Here is a 21193-nt window from a genome sequence, read left to right as displayed (position 1 = left end):
TGCTCGCGTTCCCCAAACCCTTGCCGTTCTAACGAGCTATTTCTGGAATCTGTATCTTTAACCGTTAAGTCGTGAGAGGCTTTTGTTTGCGGTGTGCGTATCCTATACAAAATCAATGGAATGTTGGTGCGTGACGTCTGTTGGTGCGTGAATGTGCATGTTTCTTAAAGGGGCAGTAATACTTTTAGTTGATTATGGTTAACTTCCACATTTCTTGAGCGATTTCAATGGTTTACATTTTAAACTTTTCAGCTCATTTAAATGTTGGTTAAAATCAAATGTGTGTGCGTGAATGTGCATGTTTCTTAAAGGGGCAGTAAGATACTGTTGATTATGGTTAACTTCCACATTTCTTGAGCGATTTCAATGGTTTACATTTTAAACTTTTCAGCTCATTGAAATGTTAGTTAAAATCAAATGTGTGTGCGTGAATGTGCATGTTTCTTAAAGGGGCAGTAATACTTTTAGTTGATTATGGTTAACTTCCACATTTCTTGAGCGATTTCAATGGTTTAAATTTGAAACTGTTCAGCTCATTTAAAAGAGTCAGTAGGCCCATTCAAAATTTCCGCGGAAATTTTTCTAGTTATCATTATTATTCATTACATTTGTAGTGGTGATGTATGTTCTACCACTGCCAATTACTACAGCAATCATAATAAAAAATAAATATAAAATAAATACTGGATATATGGTGATTTGTGGCACATATGTTATCTATAGGTAATTTGTAGACAGTCCTAGCCAGTCCCTCCAGAATTTCATGGGCATTTTTTATGATTGTTGCGGACTAAGATAATAATATATAAAATAAATTGGCAATGCAATGAAATATGCAGTGCTTAATGACAAAAGTTGGCACTTTAGTCAAGCACTTATCATCAATTGACAATAACTCACAGTTCTGATGTTGACTGTTCAAATCACAGATCTTTGTTTAGTTTGCACGTTCATACTTTTACTTGCATGGACTTTTTTCTCTCTCTCCAGTCTACAGGTAATCCAGCTTCTTCCCACATTCCAGAGAGTCTAATGTAGGTACACAATACATGGCAGTGCATGTTCATATCACGAAAAGACAAACTGTTGTTCTGTAGCACTTCTAAATGTGTTGAGAATGGATTCCAATTTGGAAAGAATTCTAATTCTCCATGTTGTTTTGGTGTAGGATTTCATTATCACATGCATTTGGAAAATGCATGGCAAATTGGCTGTGAGACCAAGACTCAGTCACATACAAGTTGCCTTATATCCTGTAAAACAAAAAAAACAGTTCATATGGCATGTTTTTTTTTGTTTTGTTTTACAGTATGCATGATGAATCTCTGCAATTGAGTTTAATTAGTCACAAATAAATACTGCCTTCTCTTTGCGACAACCAAAACTAACAGCTTGGATTTTACACATCCATTTATTATACCTACACTGCTTGTCCTCATTAGGGTTGTAGCAGGGGAGATGGAGTCTATAACTTATACACAATTGCTGCATTCGAGGATGGTCAGATGTCGGATTTATTCGAGATGTTTTTTCCCAGTTCCCACCTGAAAACGTTTGAGGTGAAAGTAAACAACCAAAATGGCGGACAGTGATAAATCGTATTTTATTTTGGTCCTCAAAACTAATTTTGACCTGCAGCAAACTTGCCTTCTCGCAGTTTTGCTTCATTTATTATTATTTGTATCTTATTTCATAGTTCAGTAGTTAACCGTATAACTTAATGCAGGGAGATAGCGGCATACTGTCACGTACGTTGTGATACGTGAAGTTTTGTTGTATATTTATGAATGAATTTATGAAGAGAGCTATCTAGTTTTATATTAGAGTAAATTGTGTTTTACCATTCACGGTCTGTGTTTCCAAAACTGTCGCCATTGTAGCATGGCGTCTTATTGTACTCCGTCGGTGAAGTCGGGGTATCCCCCCAACATCGCAAGTGGGATTTCCGAGTTCAAAGGAGTGTTCCCGTACACACTTCCTGGTTTGAAGTTGGAAAAGTCCACTCATCTAAATATGTGACTGGATAGCCGATAGTCCATACACGCCCGTTGAAGCGACAGGGCGGCCATGTTGCTCCTCCCATCTCGCAAGCAGACTACTGTATAAGACAAGGTTCACCAATTCGGGTCCTCAAGGTCAGGAGTCCTGCAGGTTTTAGATGTTTCCGCCTACCAACACACCTGATACTAAAAATCAGGATCGTTATCAGGCATGCTGATGACCTGATTAAATGAATCAGGTGTGCTAGTGGGCGGAAACATGTAAAAACCTGCAGGACTCCGGGCCTCGAACCAGACCGGAATGGGGGAACCCTGGTAACTATATGGTATACGTAGAGATTTAGACATATACAGCTCGTCGGCAGTTAGTATACCATTTTTTAACAAGTAAAAAATTTTAATAAAAATAAATAAATTATAAAAAATAAAAATAACAAATGGATGGTATGTGATGTGATCCCAATATTAGATTTGGCAGAGGCATCTTTTGTTGAATTAGTTATAATTCTTTAACTAAAAAATATACAAGTTCCCTTCTGTAAACATCAATAAGCATTCTCTTGTTTATGTAACAAATTGAAAACATCATAAATCATGCTGTTTATACCAAGTACTGTCTCAAATGTTCTCAAATTTCGACACTGTAAATGTATAGGATCGTATGTCGAGAAATGTTTCTTGGGAGGATCAATATGGCGGCCTTGTGGCTTCAAAAGTCTTGGCCTATCGGCTATCTAGTCATATATTAAGATCAGTGTAGTCCGTCGTTGAAGTCGGGGTACTTTTTTCCCCGACTTCGCAAGTGGGATTTCCCGTACACACTTTTGAAAATCGGAAAAGTCAGACTTCTGACCATCGAATGCCGCATATATATGTTGATATCAAAAAACCTTTACAATAGGTCATGGACTACCATATAATAAATAAAAAAAAAAGCTGAGCTGTCAAATAAACCTTATTCAGAGCAGTAACACTTAAATGTGTCATAAGCTATTTTTAATATTGATTTAATCAATATTATCGATTAATTCTGAGACAGCGAACCGTGTTGAAGACAATGAACGTTTCTAGTAGTAAAGCAGCGTGTGAAAGAGGAAGTTGAGCATGCATCTAACAGGATGACAGGAACCAGGGATAACTGCTGATCACAGCTTCTAGACTGTTCAGAGGATGTTTGTCATGCCATTGCTCGCTACTCGAGCTTTTCATTGTTATTCTAGAGTTGCTGCTACTCAAATACTGGAAACTAAGCAGATTTTTGGCCAAAGTTCTGTTTACTGTTCATTGTTCTCCCCATTGGAAAAAACAACAACCTTGCAACTGAAAAAAAGTAACCCAAGTACAACCCCAGGGAAAAATTCTGGAATAAAGCTCCAAGGGGATGAAAAAGGCAAATCAGTAATGTACCACAAAATAATTATTAATTCCAAGCATTTGTACCTCATTTGTTTTGTTGTTGTTCTATTTTCAAGCCATATTGTGGTATGTTTTCTAGCACGCTTACTAGCACAGTTTAGTAGTACGCACACACAAAACTGGATTAAAAGACAGTTTCAAACATTTGCACAAATATCAAAATAGTTGATTTTATTCATGATGTATTAAAGTTCTAAACACAGGCAGTATACTTTCATCTCACCAGACATGTCAATCAATCTCCTGGAAACATCCTCCCAAAGCTTAATACAGTACAGTGATTATTTCTTGACACGCACCAGCCTTCTTTTTTTCTTCTTTTTAGCAGAAACAAAAGAAAAAAATATAGCAGACAATCATTTCGGTTTTTCAACAAACCTAAGTTGACCAAAACAATGGTTTGGATGAAAACTAGAACCTGCCCTGTATCAGGGCGTCAAGGTGAAATATCACTCTGCTTGGCAAAAGTTTGAAACTTCAAGTTCAAGACAGTTAAGTTACAACTTACAAATTCATCCTGCATTGTGGCAATATCTTTAGACACAGAAATCCTGTCAACTGTCTCAAGTGGTTGAATGCAAATTATTTCACACTCTGAACACTGACAAATCAAGCTAAAGTGAAATTTATCAAAAATGCTACAGAGACAATGAATCAAGACAACATAGTAGACACCTTTTCAAACAAAAAGATTGTCAGTCAATCGAATAGTATCTTAATACACTTGACCAGACGAAATAATCAAAAATACCCACTTAAAGCAGCGCCATAGAGTTTGGATGTTTTTCCACAACATTACTTCTCAAATAACATTAAATTATGTGGCACTGAAAATAGCATGTGCACTAGTATGTCATTGTGTTTAGAGTTTTAAGGACACATGGGTTTTTTGTTTTGTTTTTAGAGACAAAATGAACAATACACACAAGTTGATATAGGGAGAGATCAGTCACAAAATTATTCACACAAAAACACATTCATGATTTTCACGGTTTTCTGATCCACAAATACAGTGGAACTTCAGAGTTTGAACGTCTTGGAACTCGTACAATTCGGACTTCAACCCAAAAATCTGAGCAAAAAATGCCTCGGAGTTTGAACTCATTTTCAGAGTTCGAACACCCAAGCAAAACAAGCTAAGTCGGACATACCTTGAAAACGGGTAGCAGAGTGAAGCTGAGCAAAGCCGAGCAATGCCGAATGCTCACGTTGCGATAGTTGAGTCAATGCACTGCTCATTTCCAGTCAGATCGTGAATACTCCCAGAGGTGCTCCAGACTCGCGAGTACATTTTGATCTTTCCACGACAATTTTCTTCGCCATGGGCCAAAAGAAAGACAACAGTGCCAGTGGCAGCAAAGAAAAACATACAATGCTACGAACCACAGTGGAATTAGGAAGATTATCGCGCAGTTGTAACTACCGTGACTACTTCTGTAAATACTGGCACGAGGACCCCCCTTAGCACCGAACTAAAGCTAGCATTACCATAGCATTTATCATCCACTGATGCCACCACACCACAACAGGTAGGGTAAGGTTTTTTTTATTGTTTAAATACTGTACTGAACTGTAAATGTAAAAAAAACAAATAGAAATTAAAATGGGATTTTTCTGTTTTTGTATAGGAAAAAGTGTTTCGGAGGTTGAACAATTCAGACTTTGAACACTTTGCAGGAACGAATTATGTTCAAACTCTGAGGAACCACTGTATAAACCCACACATGTAAATCACGGCGATACTTATGGATCTGAAAAACGTGTCAAAGGCGGCTAGATTTGTGTGAATAAAATTGAGACAAATCTCTCTCCATAGTTTGAAGCAGAAGAAAACCAAAACTGATACATTAAGCTCTAGGTTTTGCTTCAGGAAGTGCCCTCGGGACAAAAGCCCTGACATTTCAAGCAACAGCAGCAAAAACTACAACAAAAAATTCCATCCTTGAGCCTGCATCCTTGACCTCCATAGATTCTGCATTTACACAACTGCTCGAATCATCAAGTACTGGTTACTTTTATGAAACACCGTTTCCACAAAGTAGTACAGTTCAGTACTTTTTTTGTTTATAATGCTGCTGACCCATATCAAATTAAATTTTGGTTGAATTATCTTGCAAATTCAACTTAATTTTACTTCTATTTATGTAATTAATTCCCCTTATTGGCATCCCACATGGACACCTTGCAGTAGAAATTTGCCAATGATAGTCATTATACGATAGTTGATTTTAGTGATAGACTGATGTTTTTTTCAAGGCCGATACCGATGCCGATTATTAGTAGTCAAGGAAGCCGATAACCGATATGTCAAGCCGATTTAATTTGCAGTAAAAGAGAAAATATTAGTGTTAAAAAAACAAAAAAACAATTTTTATAAAGAACTAGAAAATGCATTTTGCGTGTGAAGGCTGTGAGGCTGAATGAAAACTGTGGAATTATTTGGAATGATATTGAATGGCATGGAATGCTGCAGAATGACCTGGAACGAGCTGAACAGTTGAAAGTTAGAACGGTTTAAAATCGGTGAATAAATGAAGAAATTATCTGTATCTCACAGAGCGACAAATGCATGGGAATGTAGCTAATTTGGTGGTTTTGTCAAGGTTTGTAAAAGTTTTCAAACGATCTTCAGAATGAAAAATTGCCTGAATATGTTTGTCTTTGCGACAAGTAAAAATTGTCTGTGAACATCTTACAAATCCTAAGGAAAACCCTAAATTTGTTTGTTTGTTTACCTAAGTTTGCAAGCATTCACTGCTCAGTGAGATACCAACTTGATTGGCCTTCAGATTCGTAAAAAGACAGATACCGATATTTGTCAAAATGCCAAATATCGGCACCAATAATCAGCCCGGACGATAATCGGTCTATCCCTAGTTATGACAGTATGTAAGAGAAGAAATTAATCTTATTATTGTATACAAATATATATAAAGTATATAAAAAAAAAAAATTAAAGTGACTACAAATAAACGGTGCTTTTGTACTCCATAAAAATACAATGCGTTGTAAAGCTGATGTCAAGGAACGCTTTACTGGGCCAAGAGAAAAATCTTTTCACAGCAATGTATATTTGAAAAACACAACACAATTGACAGTTAATTCACAATAAACACCACAATGCGTTTGATGTGACAGCTCAGCAATACCAAATAGTAAAAACGTTTACTGTACTAAACTGCAGTGGCAAATTAAACTGAACTGTACTATTTTTTAGTGGAAACAGGCCATATTTTGGTTATTGCAATTATTCCACTGATAAAGCCCGTATCCAACTGAGGGGTGAATGTTTGAGAGTGTTGGTGAATGTAGTGAAAGCGCACTCCTGTCAGGGATTGTTCAAAGTACACAAATGTTCACATAGAGTTTAGAGATTAGCAAATGTTGCAAAATTGAACAAAACCTGACAAGAACTCTACATGTACTAACATCACAAAAGTTTGCCCCTCAGTGGGATACAGGCTTAATTAAAAAAACAAAAACGTTTTTTCTTGTCACAAAGAAAATGTGAACATGTTGAAAATTTTATTACAACAAGAAAAAACATTAAAACATTAGGCAAACATCTGGCCAATGTTGCGACCTTGTACAAAACGTGATGAGAAATCAACATGCGCTAGCTTTGCAAATGTTTGCCCCTCACTGGGATACGGCTTAATAATTATTTTTTTTTAAATGTAAAAAAAAAAATTCTAGTCAAAAGTAAATTCTGAACATGTTTTTAAAATTCCTTTTGACAAGAAAAAAAAACATTAAAACATTCGGCGAACGTCTGGCAAACATTTAGCGAGCGTTGTGTCCTTGAACAAACCCTGACGAGAAATTAACATTTGCTGGCTTTGCAAGCGTTTCCCCCTGAGTGGGATATGGGCTTAATAAAAAAAAAAAGAAGTTTTTATCATTAAAAACATTAATTAGATGTTTTGCGAATGTTGCGACCTTTAACAACCCCTGGCGAAAAATCAACATTTGCTAGCTTTGCAAACTTTCTCCCCTCAGTGGAATACGGGCCTTATGATGTGATCTGGACAAGGTAATAAAAGTTGACGCACTGATCAAGGAACCTCCTTTTACCTCAAGCGTCTCATAAAGTTATTATTTACTTCAGTGTCAGTTTATTACTTTTTGATGAGTCTTGCATTTCAACACTCGGGTTTCGGGACACAGCAGCTCAGCTCGATCATATTTGGCTGCAAGGAAGAGGTTTTCATCATTATCCGATAAAGGCCAAATATCGTCATATCTGTCTATCTATGGTGACATTGCTGGGTTTTTCCAGCAAATATGTACTGTATTTGATTATTTCACAGATTTAACACTTACCGGTAGTTTCATATGTGCACGCTGACAAAAATTTCCAAGTCTTCAAATTTTTGGTTTCCACTTTCTTTTCACTGACACTGAAACATGAAACTTCCTGGCTGTCTCAAATCCAAATTGTCATCTCTTGCCAAAGATTATTTACTGCTGCTGTGAACATGTGGAATTGTCAGGTTTGTTATACTCAAGTTATAACTTACACCCAACCTAATGAGTCAAAAAATAAAAGGCACTTTGCCAAAAGCTGTTTAAACTGTGTTCAAGAGTGGAATTTTTCTTTCATGAGACTTAACTCTCCGCTAGCTGATCCTGAGCGAGCGCCTCATTTGAGAAGCTTCCTGGCAAACAGGCCAGCTCACAGTCCCACTGGTGTGCTGTTGGAAGTCCTTCATCGACCATAAGGATGCAGACAGAGTATGATTCTTCTCATCAACACTATATATTTTATTTTATTTATTACAGACTGGAGTGTCTCAACTCCAGCTGACATCATATTGCGTCCAACCTTCTGGTGGAGCCAAAAACACCCTTCGACCACGGTGCAGGAAACTGACAACACCCCTGTAGCCTGTCCGTGGGACTCCAGATTTCAAGTCATCCATTACTCCCAGATTCCTGGCAAGGACTTTAAAACTATCCCTGCTGGAGTACTTGACTCTGTATGGTCCGGGTCCTCTTAAACTTCCACCCTGTTGCAACTCCTCGATCTTCACCAGTGGGGCATCGTAAACTTCTTTGATAAACTTCTCATCATACTTGTCTTTAAGCAAATGAGAGAAGCTTTGTTTGGTAAAAGGCACAAATTCAGTGTTAAGTCTAATATAGCGTAGATACTGGTCAAAGAATTGACCTAAACTGACGCCTTTTCGGCCAAAGGTGATAGTCCGTGAGATTTCCGGGCGAATGCACGAGCGGTCCTTGCGCTGCTCTGGCAAACGCATCCAATCGTCCCAGAACGCAGAAGGCCATTTGGGTTCCAGCTCCTCCCACATTTCCTTAAGCAGCATCCAGCCCAGTCCAGGGAAGAAGTCTGTCCGGTGAAGAAGACCAGCTTTGGACGGATCGACCAAGGCGTCTCTGCCGTTATCGTTCCAGGCAGACACGCACCACAAGGTCGGATCAGATCGCAGGATTGGGTACATGGCACGGAAATACTCAAAGAAGTCTGGTGCCACCTAAAGAACAACAAAAAGGTTGAGTGTGACAACAGCTGACCTGCTGGTATAATGCCTCAAATTAAATATATTTGAGAAGCAACGAAACATACAAATATATATATTTACTAGGGGTGTCAGGCGATTGAAATGTTTTAATTGTAATTAATCGCATGACTTCAATAGTTGACTTGCAATTAATAGCAAATGTTTTAAATGTACAATAAAATGTAAAATAAAATGTTTTTCTAAGTTTTCATAGTCTTATTAACATAAAAGTGGAAAAAAATATGGCTGCATCTTTTGGTCATTAATACAGTAATTTCATAATAATTCATAAAATTGACTTAAAATTTAAAAAAAGATGTGCTGTACTGTAAAAAAAACGAGTGTGATTGATTAGTGTTGAGGTCATTTTTCTACCACAAGATGGCATAATTGTATTTGTAAGACAGTGACAGCTCAGTGCATTTTTCTTTTCATATTCAGAGCTATTTAATCTTTAACATGAAGTAACTCGTAAAATACTGCACATTTTTTAAATAGTAAAATACAACTTGACCCTAGTCTCCACAAAAACATGCATTATTATTACATTTACTACTGCTAAATTTTGACATGGATGTGTCTGACGCGACTGGAATTCCACCAGTACAGGCTTTCCAAGTAAGGGCTGGTTATTAATCGCGCGTTTAAAAAAATAAATAAATAGTGGCTTAAAGGAACTTAAAATTAACTCAAAATTAACGCACTCATTTTGACACCCCTAATACTTACTTATGTACTGTATTTTTAGATTGTAAAGTATAGTGATGACAAAAATGTATTTTTGTACATTTTAAGATACATTTTAAGACCATAGCTTTTAGTCTAGTAACCAGTAAACTTCCTAACATTAACAAAACGCTTTCATTTAAAAAAGGGTGATTTAAACATCTTACCAAGCAAACAAACAGGACCATAAATATGAAACAAGTGTTGTATGTAAAATTGTCTTTCTGTTAGTGTTTGCAAAAGTATGGACAAATTAAAGTTATCGGCCAATCAAAATGTGCTGTTTAACGGATTTGTGCAGCCATACCATCTCATTAGAAGACCAAGTACTTGTAAACAACTAGAAAATAACAGATTAAATCACGCATTTGGAAAGAAAAGTACGTTTCTGCTAATTGATGGCATCATGACAGAAAATCTCATTCTAGAAAAATGATGGGACAGAAAACAGCTGTAGACAAATGATGTAGGTCAAAGGGATAAAAAGGAATATCTCAAAAACGTGAACATATAAGCAATAAAGATAATTGAAACTTGCATCAAGATGATGCAAGTTTGAAGTAGGTAAAAAGAGTACACTGCAATTAAATACTATACAAACAACAAATGAGATAGACCAGGGATCGGCAACTGCGGCTCCTGATCACATTCTTGACTATCCCCCACGCCCGTTATTGAAATGAAAAGTTTTGAAAACACCATTTTAGATCCCACATTTACGGTACTTCAACGCTAATTAATGTTATCCTTTATGTTAAGATTTCAATTTGTACAACAGGCTCTTTTTTTTTTTTTGTCTAGTTTTCCTAAATCAACATTTCATAATTTCTTTGATGGCTTAAAATACACAAAATGTAATAAATTTGACGTTTATATTTCAGGCTTCAGTAGAATACTGACCCATTTATTGTGAACAAAAATGACTGTCAAGAGTTGTTTATTTTTATTTTTCATGTGACACTGGAAACATTATTATTAAGCCTATTGGCAAATTAATGACCAAACACTGAACTATAAAAGGTGAAACCTTATCGATGAGGAACAGCACCCTATTCCAGCTGACAAGACTGTGGACTGGTAGATAGTTAATCACAGGGCACATTAGAAGCAAGTGAACACTTTTCCACTGCTACTTTAAAAAAATTAATTTAACGTTTAGAACTGTGGGTCATGACTTAATGACCATGCAGAAATTTGGTGCGAAAGTGAGACGAGCTGTCAAAAATAATTGATTAATCGACAAGTAATCGATTTTCAAATTAATTGACAGCTATTTTAATAATTGAGTCATTGTTTGGAGCTAAAAAAAAATAAATTTATTCTCCAAATCCTTTGATAATCAACAGTAATTGTTAACTTATTTCTGTAGTTCTTCTGTGTTTAATCAAAATAAAACATTTCCAAACATCTGTTTTTACTTTGGAAAACAATGCCCAAACCGGTAACATAGTAAAACATAAAAAACAATTTTAATCATTAAACGAATACAAAGTAAGAAATAAACATCAATTGCTGGTTAATAAACAGTAATCAGGGGGATATTTTTTTTTAAAATACACTTTAATGCAAAACCAAAATGAATCAGATTAGTTGATTAATCTATTGAATCATTGATATATTCTAAAAATAGTCGATAGTGACAGCACTAGACTTAGTTGACAACCCTTGATTTATCAAGACAAAGTTCACATGCTACAGGTTAGGTCAGTGACTTTTGGTGAAGTTTCAGATCATTAAATAAAATATACCACAACATAGTCTGTTTGACTATGCATGAGCTACAGGAGGTGGCAAATCCAGGTCCACAAAGCAAAAACCCTTCTACCGTTTGGCTTTAGTGCTTCTACTCAACTGGCTGGAAGGACCTGATGAGCTATGATTAACCACACTAGCTACAATATAAAGCAGAAGCAGACGAAAACTCACCTCAAGGTCATCCTCCACTATGACCACAGTGGACTGCGAGAAAGTGTTGAACACTTGGTTAAGTGCCCAGCGATAATGTCTGGCAATTTTGTAGTAGCCCTGGAACTTCCTGTGCTCCGGCCGTACTCGGATATCTGAGAGGTCTGGCTGCCTAATATGTGTCACTTGATTGCCATACGAGCCAATGACGCCGGCTGTTTCAGCATGACCGCAGTCCTGGCTGACAATAATTGGATAGAGTTCTTGAGAAGGACGGTACTGAATCAGTCTGTCAAGACTCCGTTTTACTGTAACTCTGTCACAAGCAATCACAAGGATAGGAATGACGACTTCGGGGCTTGCAGCAAAAGTTGACAATTTCTCGTTGTCGGTGTTGTGCGTCTTGATGACATTGGATTGGTGCTGAGCATCTGGGGCCACTGAAGCAAAAGACTCCAGAACATGTTTTGGAGTTTGATCCTTTGTATCCACGTTGTCTTTCAAAGGAAGCAGAGGCTTTTGGGGCTGGTGAACGTCATCTGATTTGACATGTTTGGTAACGGTCATTTCTCTTTTGCCAACATCTTTCCGCTTGAACCATGCTGCCCTGTGACTTTCAATCTGCTTTAACAGCTTTTTCTGGGTCTCTAGCTGAATTTCAACTTCCTCTGCCAGCCGGATCACTTCCCCTGCCAGGTTGAGTCGGCCTCCTTTGCCTCTGATCAGACCCCACTCCCCATTTCCTCCTGGTTCTGCGCCACCTCCTTCCCCAAGGCGGCCAATCGGAGGGCGTCCCCAAAGGTAAAGTAAGAGCAAAGCATTCCACGCAACAAACAGAAAAGCACCACATAGTATAAGGGAACCTTTCTTTCGAACCATGGCCTACAAACACTATAAGGGGCAGGTTGTGGAAAAGGACAAAGCTAGGGAACACGTATTGGAACCAAAGACGGAGTCCTTCCGATCCAAGCGGAAAGCTTTGTTGGACAGATATTAATGTCTGATCACATCATACCAAACTAAAGACTAACGCTGTCGTCTTTTGAAGAGGGTGCCCCGAGGAGAACAGAACAATCAAATTCATACACTCTTATTCTGGAATACATCAACTCCATGAAATGATGAACAAAAATGGGGGAAAATTGGGTCACTTTGGGTTGAGGGAAGGCAACTCCTTGTATATTATCCTTCGGCCATCATCCTGGAAACAAAGTGGAACAAAACAAATAATCAGTCGATTGAAAGTTGGTCATGTGACCAATAAATATTGACTCACAAAGGGTCCCTTTTTTTCTAGTTTTACTTTTTGGCTGTTGAACTATACAGCTACACATTGAAAGACAGCAAGGAAAATGTAATGCTAATTGTCAAAATATTTCTAACTAAAAACAGTTTTGGTAAATTCGACATCAGAGTAATGAGTGTGCTCATCTCAGCTAAAATTAACTCATTCACTCCCAGCCATTTTGACTGAAGCAACTCCCTTCGCTCCCGGCTGTTTTACTGGATTTTGACTGATTTTGCAAGGTCCACAGAATAGTATTTCCTCTCCCTCCCTATTGCTATAAAAACATGGAACCTACCAAAAGAAAGATTAGTCTCTTCTTTCATCAGGAAAAACAAGTATATTTCTATCCATTTTGCAGCAATTAGCATTAGAATATAGCTAAGTTTCATCATTATTCACAAATCTTTTTAAAACACCGGGGGGGGGGGGGGCTTTTTTCAACATAGCCCTGGTTGATCCCTTATACTCCGCTGCCACCTGCTGGCCGTTTTTGTAATAACTACAATTTCTTCAACCGTTCTTTGCAGTTCAGAAGCTGCATCAAAGCCTTCTGTATGCTCTAGTATTAAAAAAAACAACAACATATAAATATGTTTTTGGGACCATGGTTATATTTAAAATAGAACATATACATTTTGGGAGCAAATTAGTTAAATGACATTACTTATTTTTGGTCTTATTCGGGTGGCATTTAAATTCAGATATTATTCCTCTTTAAAACTAGAGTACAGATAGCCGAACAGTAATTAGCCTCGCGAAAACCAGAGTTGCTGCGTGAAGTTCAACTAACACTATCTGAACAAAAATGGTCTTTAAACATGAAGAGAGTTACGTTGCGACAAGATGAAGATGATGATGTATTCTGATGATGTAGTAGGTTAGTGGAACATCCCTATGGCTCACTTTGAACCACTCCACAGGAGATCATCAGCATTAGCATTCTAAACCAATTAGTGTTGGTAAATATAGACACACAGTAATCTTTTTAGGATGGATGTGAACTGCGCTCCACTGGTTTGGAACAAGAGGAAATCAATTTTGCCCACAGATCACTTTACTGTTAACAGATAGAATACGTGAAGGTGAGCAGTGGTTAAATGTTAGGTCAGGACTGGCTTGTTCACATTTAGGAACAATTAAATTTTAAATGTAAAATTTGAATGTAAATCAATGCTCATGCAAAATCACGATGAGCAGTATGAGGGTCTTCTGGGAAGAGGTGCCACATATGTGATTCTGGGGTCCTTAACATCACCTTGTCACATCACACGATACACAGGGTTGGGGAATCCTGGTCCAGAAAGTCCAAACCCTTCCACAGATTGGCTTTAGCCACAGGTGCTTCAATTTAACTGTCAGATTAATGAGCTCATAGAAGCATTTGTTGAGTAGAAGCACCTATGGTTATTGGTTAAAGTCAAACTGTTTCAGTTGTTTGTTCTCTCTGAACCTGGATTCTCTTAACCCTGACGGTACATCAACAATTGATTTGGCTCCACACTTCAATGTCAAACAGAAAAAATAAAATAAAATAAAAAACAGCACTCTTTTGTGACAGTTCAACCCAGCAACCGAGATTTGGGTTATCAATTAATCACTTCATTTGAAATATCATTTTAGCTCGCTGGTGTGGTGTAAACGGTTCAGTCGGCAGACTTCCGTGCGGGCAGTGTGGGTTCAGTTCTCACTCAGGGAGGTCTGTCACTACAGTACAGTAAATGTGCCTGATGATTGACTGGCAAGTGGCAACCAGCGTTGGTTGACTGATTAGCACGTCCGCCTCCCAGGGCAGAGGTCGTGAGATCGAGTCAGGGCCTTCCTGGGTTGAGTTTGCATGTTCTCCCTGTGCCAGCGTGGGTTTTCTCCGGTTTCCTCACACATTCCGATAAACATGCATAGTAGGTTAATTGAAGTGTCTAAATTGTCTCTTGGTGTGGCTGTGAGTGTGGATGGTTGTTCGTCTATGTGTGCCCTGCGATTGGCTGGCAACCACTTCAGGGTGTACCCCTCCTACTGTCCGAAGCCAGCTGGGATAGGCTCCAGCATCCCCACGACCCTTGTGAGAAATAAGTGGTTAGGAAAATGGACGACAACCAGTCCAAGAAAATCCACCTTTCGGCCCAAGTCAGATAAGATACAGTTCCCCGCCACTGTGAACAGGTTGAACGTTTTATAGAATTAATGGATATTGTTTCAATCAGACATTAGAATTTATCTAGAGGTTGTAAACTTTTAATACACTTTAATGCAAAATAAAATGTTGTCATATTATTTGATTAATCGATGGAATAGTGGATAGAATAATTGATTCTAAAACTGTTATACAATTAGCAATGTGACAATTGGCCACCATCTTTGTAGCCTTTCCTAAAAAAACAAAACCAAAGCTTTAGCACTTCAAATGCCTCTAAAATACTTCATGACATATAAACTTACTGCTCTGCACACTGCTCTTCTCGTAAATAATTTTATAATTTTCCACATTTGCTAATCGCTATTGATGTCAAAGTTTTAGGGAAAGTGACACCGTTTAAAATGTCACAAAAAAGTTGACGCATTGATTTGGAGAACCCTACCTAATTTCATCACGTTTATCTGAAAGCAAATCGGAGAAGGAATTCCCCTCAGTAGCAGATTAAACGAAAGTGTTGAGGAGATTTATTGACAAATAATGAAGTTATTTGGGCTAAAGTTCGATATTTAAATATAATCTAACAGTGATGTTTTCCCCCCTCAACATTGCAATTTAGCATGTGATTCAGTGTTTCCCACACCATGTTAATACTTGGGTGGGCAACCCAACTAAACTGGCCACCACCCAAGAAGTTTTCCAGAAAATCTATTAAAAAAAACAAAAAACGGGCCGCGACAGGATATACCGCATGTAACGTCGCCATCACTCACTTGTGAATTGTGAAGCTAGAGGAGACGTAGTAACAGGACTGAGACCCACCTCCCGTCCAACCCCCCGCCGGAGTCCACCCACCCAAGTAGATTTCAAATCTGTGGGAAACACTGTGTGATTACTTTTTTAAGGTCCTCTTCCCAATAGTTTTTAACAAATAAACAATCCATTAATTTGCATTACAACATCACAGTATAATTTGTAAAACACTAATACTTCTAAAAACACAAGTACAGCAACAAATGTTTCTGCATTTCAAGACGTTGGCAGTTTTGTTTGAAAGTCTAGATTTTTGTTGTTGTTTAGGTAGGCTTGGGCTTTTGACAAGAAAACTAATTTTCGAACCAACAAAATCAGCAACATGTAATAAACCTGCTTGCCAAACTGAACTGTCTCCAGCAGCACACGTAAATCAGTTGGGGTAGAAACTAGAAAGCTAATAAATGTCAGGAACACAATAAAATACGAATCAAGATCCAAGCGAACAATAATGTCAAAACTAAAGCTGTACCTGACCTGGGAGCAGCTAACAGATGGCACATCCGACCTTTGCAAAGCTGTTGAAAGTTCAGATTTGCAGACAAGAGCTGGATGACTGTGAACAAGAGGGAGGATGGGCAGTGGGAGGGAACTCCTGCTACATTTCAAACTGTACCAGCTGAAACTCTATTCTCTTTCAAAACTCCCTTATGCTTTCCACGGAGACGTGCTGCCAAGAAGAAGCAGACAGCAGCCTTTCTCCACAAACCAGCTGTGAGGCACCGGAGAGAAATGCTTCACATGACTCCCACCGTGGCAGAGCCAATTAATAACCACAGGCACCGCCTCTTGCTATGTTGTCATACAGTATCTATCTGAAGTGAAATTGACATACATATCACGTTACAATGTCAACATTAGGCCACCCGGACATGATTGTCTACCGAATGTTAACGTTTGCATTCGGTATGCTAAGCTAGCCAAAAACAAACCACACATAGCTCGTTAAATGTTATCACGAGTGTCAGGCATCTGTACACCTAATTATCAACTGGCGTCCTGAAAATAAAAGTCGAAACAACAAACTAATATGTTGTGCTGACGTGCTCCTAGCCTTCTAGCTAACACCAATCGGTGTTGCGAGTCACGAACCGCTTCGGATGCAGCGGCGAGGAGAAGCCGCAGACACTCACCTCGTACACGCCGCTCCCAACAAAACCGTGTGCCTCTCATGTTGGAGGGGTGATAGGGTTCACATCCAGTCCAGTTCGTTTTTGTAGCTAACTAACGTTAGCCACCCCGGTTTCCGCTTCGCTATCACGTTCGCAGCTCATCTCGATGCTGGTACACAGCGTCTCCGACACGGTCTCTCTTCTGTGCATCCACCGCTGTGGCCCCGTAGACCGACGGCTAAATATTTACGGGGAATGTTTAGTTTTCCAGCACAGTGTTAGCGTTATTAGCCTGCTATGTATCCACAATGTTGCTTTACAGTGAGGGGTCGGTAGATTGTCGTGGTTTAGTTTCGCATGCTCCAGCTGCTTGTGCCACTGCCACTGGCTACATTCAGCACTTGTGTATGATGACGGCAACGCATTTTCACTTGACTACACTTCCGTATTACTGATTCGTGTGTTACGATTAGAGCCGAATCAAGCCGAAATCTCCGTCAACAACTATCTTGAAAAAAATACCCAATAAAGTAGTGTTCTCTAGTTTAGGGCCTTTCCTACCAACGGAGCCCAACATTATGCACATTTATAGATATTTATGATTTTATTTTATTTAAAACCATACCTATCATCAAGGCTGAACTTGAGAGGGCATATGCCCGGTGGGCCAGCGTCTTTTGGGGCCGATGCGGTGCAATTCATTATTTTCCTCCATTTTCCCCTAAATAACCAGCCCAAAATCTAGAGGGAAAACCCATTAATCAATTTATAATATAAACATAACATAATGGCAGAGCTATGTAGAGGTGGTAATCCCGCCACAGTCATTGTTTCATGCTCAACACATTCATAATACAAGCAGGGAGCGTGGGGGGTTGCGTAAGTAAAAAAAAAAAATCAGCGTTTAGAATTTGAAAGCATTAAAGCTACTCTGGAGGAATTTGCGCAAAAATATATTTTCAATACAGTTTTTATTTAACCATCTTCTAATTAGTAGATTAACACCCTAGCTGTTCACAATAGGCACTCTTGCCAGCCTCTGCCCATTAGTTTTTAGGTTGGATTCAGGTTCGAATTTCCCACACCATCAGTTTAATTTTTCAGCCACATGTGGCAGAAGCCATTCAAAATTAAATTTCATGCATTGAGCAGCTTTAAGAGATGTTTGTGTCATTGGGCTTCTTGGATAGGCCAGCCTCAGGGCCAGATAATAGCACGGTGTGAGTCATTTGTGCTATTAGAGTAATTAAGGACGCTATAATTTTTTATGTACTGTGTAGTATGTATGTGTGTTTAATATAATACCGTGGCAACAATCAAGCAATATTCAACAATATTACATAAATGTGTTTGTTAGGATGAATGAACTAAATATGTAAACATTGAAATTTTAGATGTGTATAGTATGTAATAGGCATTTTCTAACATTGCTAAGCATGAAAGTATGTACAGTTTGTATGTATGCGAGTGTCTGGCTGGAGTGAGATCAGCTCTGCTGATTAGTGAAAGCCACAATCTGTCTTTTGCTTAACAAATGTTCACTCTTCTTGCCCCGATTTAAAATTGGTGGCAAAATGAGACTTTGTCTATCCCACTAATGTTATTGCAACCTAACACCCCACAGTTATAAAAAAAATTATGTTGACTGTCAGATTTTTCTATTCAAGCACTCACCGTACTCACAGTAAGTATACCGGAACAAAGCAATACATCAACCCCAACATGGCGGCCACAGGGTTGTCTAGGGGTCTTGAATTTACCACATCAGCAGAACAGCGTTCACAATAAATTATACACAGAGTCAAACGTACATCTAGACAGTCTGACATATCCATTCTATTTTATTGTGATGACAAGTTCGACCAGGGCCCATTGGGCAACATCGTGTTGGATGTCATGTGTAAATCTAATAATACAGACAGTATAGGTTATCATTGGCGTCGGGCCGAAACATTCAATGTCACAATTCGGTAAATTTATTCCCCCCAAGTCTGTGTGTAATTTATTGACAAATCTTAAGTATTTAAAATGGCTCGCTCTCTTTGAAAATGCAATATTAATGTTTGGGGGTCTTCTGAAAAGTGCTGATTTTGGAAGTACAGTACTGTACAAGGATTCTGTCTGATGCCATCGATATGTGTCTCATATAGAGTGTATGTAAATATTTATCCTCACAGTAATAATGCTACTACATTGGTAGCTGTAAACACTCATGCACCTGTTAAAAAAACAAAAAAGTATATACGTTTTATTTTCATACTCCTACGTAGTTGTTCATTTAGCTTTTGGTGTAAATGCATTTTCTTTTGTTATGATCAGTGAAGACATTTTATTACTCATATAGTGACTGTGCAAGATTTTATGCATGATCTATGTTTTGATTTTTTTAAATAATATTACTTTACATTTGATCTTATAAATTAAAGAGAATGTTAAAACCCATGTCGTGTGTGTCATTTTACATACAAACATAACGCAAACACCTGTCGGTCCATTCACATACAAACATAATCCAAATGGCTGAGGGGGTACATTGACACCATTGTGAAAATGAGAATAATAATTGTTAAAAAAAAATACTTATTCTGTACTACAAATATTTCTATTATGCCATGATTGTGATGATGTGCCCTCAAGAACTTTGTGTATGACACTGATTAATATCATCATTAGATTCGCTGCTGGTGGGACATTCCACCATTTTCAACACCTTAAATTGGTCTTCAATAGTCTTCAACTCCTGCTGAAAGGCTAACATCTAAAATTCAAGAAGAGGGGAAGTAGTTACTAAAACAAAGAACATTTTGCATGTCTTCAAAAAAAGTGAATACACTCATCATCATCATCCATCCTTCTGGGTTAGTATGTGCACAATGAAGGAAATGTTTATTCCATATATTATACTGTATACAAACATCTACTGTACATTTACTAATGCCATTACTACGGAAGAGGATTAGGGCCAGTGAAGAGAAAAAAAACTGTCAGGATTCTCACTTTATTCACAAAATCTGACTTTATAGTGAGAATTCTGACTTTAATCACAGAATTTTGACTTTAAAGTCAGATTCTCACTTTAATCTCAGAATTCAGATTTTAAAGTGAGAATTCTCACTTTAATCTCAAAATTCTGACTTTAAAGTGAGAATTCTGACTTTGTGACGTAGGGCTGGCTATGAATTGTGGGGGAAAGTGAGAAAGTCAGAATTCTGAGAATAAAGTCAGAATTATGACTGAGTCAGAATTCTCACTTTAAAGTCAGAATTCTGAGAAGTGAGAATCTCGCCAACCCTTTTTCATCTTCCGTACATTACTAATGTTTTAGTAAGGGTAAAACAATATTTCAAACTAAACCTAAAAAAATATTGTTATTGGTCAATTTTATAGTAACAGGATATGTTGTGTAACATTTCCAAGAATTAGAAGATAAATGTGACTTAAAGAAATGTATTATCAATTTCGACTTTGGAATTTGAGTCAAACGAAGCAGTTTCAGATTTTAATTATGCAGACAACACCAATAACAAAAACGCTGCTTGATATATGCTATTTTTGTAAATAACTAAGTGCCAATCATGTCATTCCCTGTGATCTGCCCAACCCTTACCTTACTGTCCATCTGCTCCCTGATGTGTGCTGGGACCTTGGTCAAGTAATCTGGAGATTGGATTTTGCAGAGGATCTCATCCAGCTTGGGGACAAGCTTGCTTCTACGTTGGGTGAGCTGGGCAACTTGTTTGTTAATGTTCATGGTACTCTGGGGAATATTTGAAAGGATAATTTATTTGTTTATTTATTCTCATCCGATTCAGAAACTGTATTTATCCCCATGATGGGGCAATTAATCACGAAGGGCAAAACCGACCACATACCACAAAAAATGTGTGATGATAAAACAGAAGAACATCCTTCCCCAAATTGTTCCAAAGAAGTTTGAATAAAACTGTCTAAAATGTTTTGGTAAATAAAATAATTAAGATTAAAAGTGACAAGCCAGACATCTGATTCATTTATTTATTAGTAGGGGCATCTCAGTGCTTTGTTCTTTAGTTTTCAAGTTTAAGTTTTGAGTTTTCAACATGGAATGGAGAGACTGATTCATAATTATTCCTCTTACTTTGAGCACAAAACCCAATGTGTGACAAATTACGTTTTTGAACTGACACACCCACTTAAATCTGAACTGATGTCACAAGAAATACGTAGCCACACATGCACACACATAAAAAATACTTTTCAAAATATCATTAAAAAAAGAAAAGAAAAAGGAAGCATAAGTA

General features: G+C 37.8%; 2 protein-coding genes across 4 annotated transcripts in view; both read right to left on the bottom strand.

Annotated features, from left to right (window-relative positions):
• Positions 1-3560: 3560 nt before the first annotated feature.
• On the bottom strand, positions 3561-12455 carry mgat1b (alpha-1,3-mannosyl-glycoprotein 2-beta-N-acetylglucosaminyltransferase b). Its single transcript, XM_086062251.1, has 2 exons — positions 11591-12455; positions 3561-8911 (listed from the first exon to the last, which is right to left on the bottom strand). The coding sequence occupies exons 1-2, from the start codon at positions 12446-12448 to the stop codon at positions 8210-8212; spliced, it is 1560 nt and encodes a 519-aa protein (XP_085918377.1). The 5' UTR covers positions 12449-12455; the 3' UTR covers positions 3561-8209.
• Positions 12456-12627: 172 nt separating this feature from the next.
• Positions 12628-21193, bottom strand: part of vars2 (valyl-tRNA synthetase 2, mitochondrial) — a 46242-nt gene continuing 37676 nt past the window's right edge. For 2 of the 3 annotated variants that reach the window (XM_086062248.1, XM_086062250.1), the window contains 2 exons: positions 20521-20670; positions 18737-19671 (listed from right to left, as the gene is read on the bottom strand). In XM_086062248.1, the coding sequence (XP_085918374.1) occupies positions 19546-19671; positions 20521-20670 (276 nt within the window). In that variant the 3' untranslated portion in view covers positions 18737-19545. Of the gene's footprint in view, positions 12771-18736; positions 19672-20520; positions 20671-21193 lie in introns of those variants that run through there. The other variant, XM_086062249.1, reaches the window with a different exon arrangement.

Source organism: Leptonotus elevatus, chromosome 19 (assembly GCF_054856555.1).
Source record: "Leptonotus elevatus isolate MCC_2025b chromosome 19, RoL_Lele_1.0, whole genome shotgun sequence".
NCBI classification, from domain to species: Eukaryota; Metazoa; Chordata; class Actinopteri; order Syngnathiformes; family Syngnathidae; genus Leptonotus; species Leptonotus elevatus.
The sequence above is the reverse complement of the archived record's forward strand: the minus strand, read 5'-3'. Positions and strand labels throughout refer to the sequence as shown.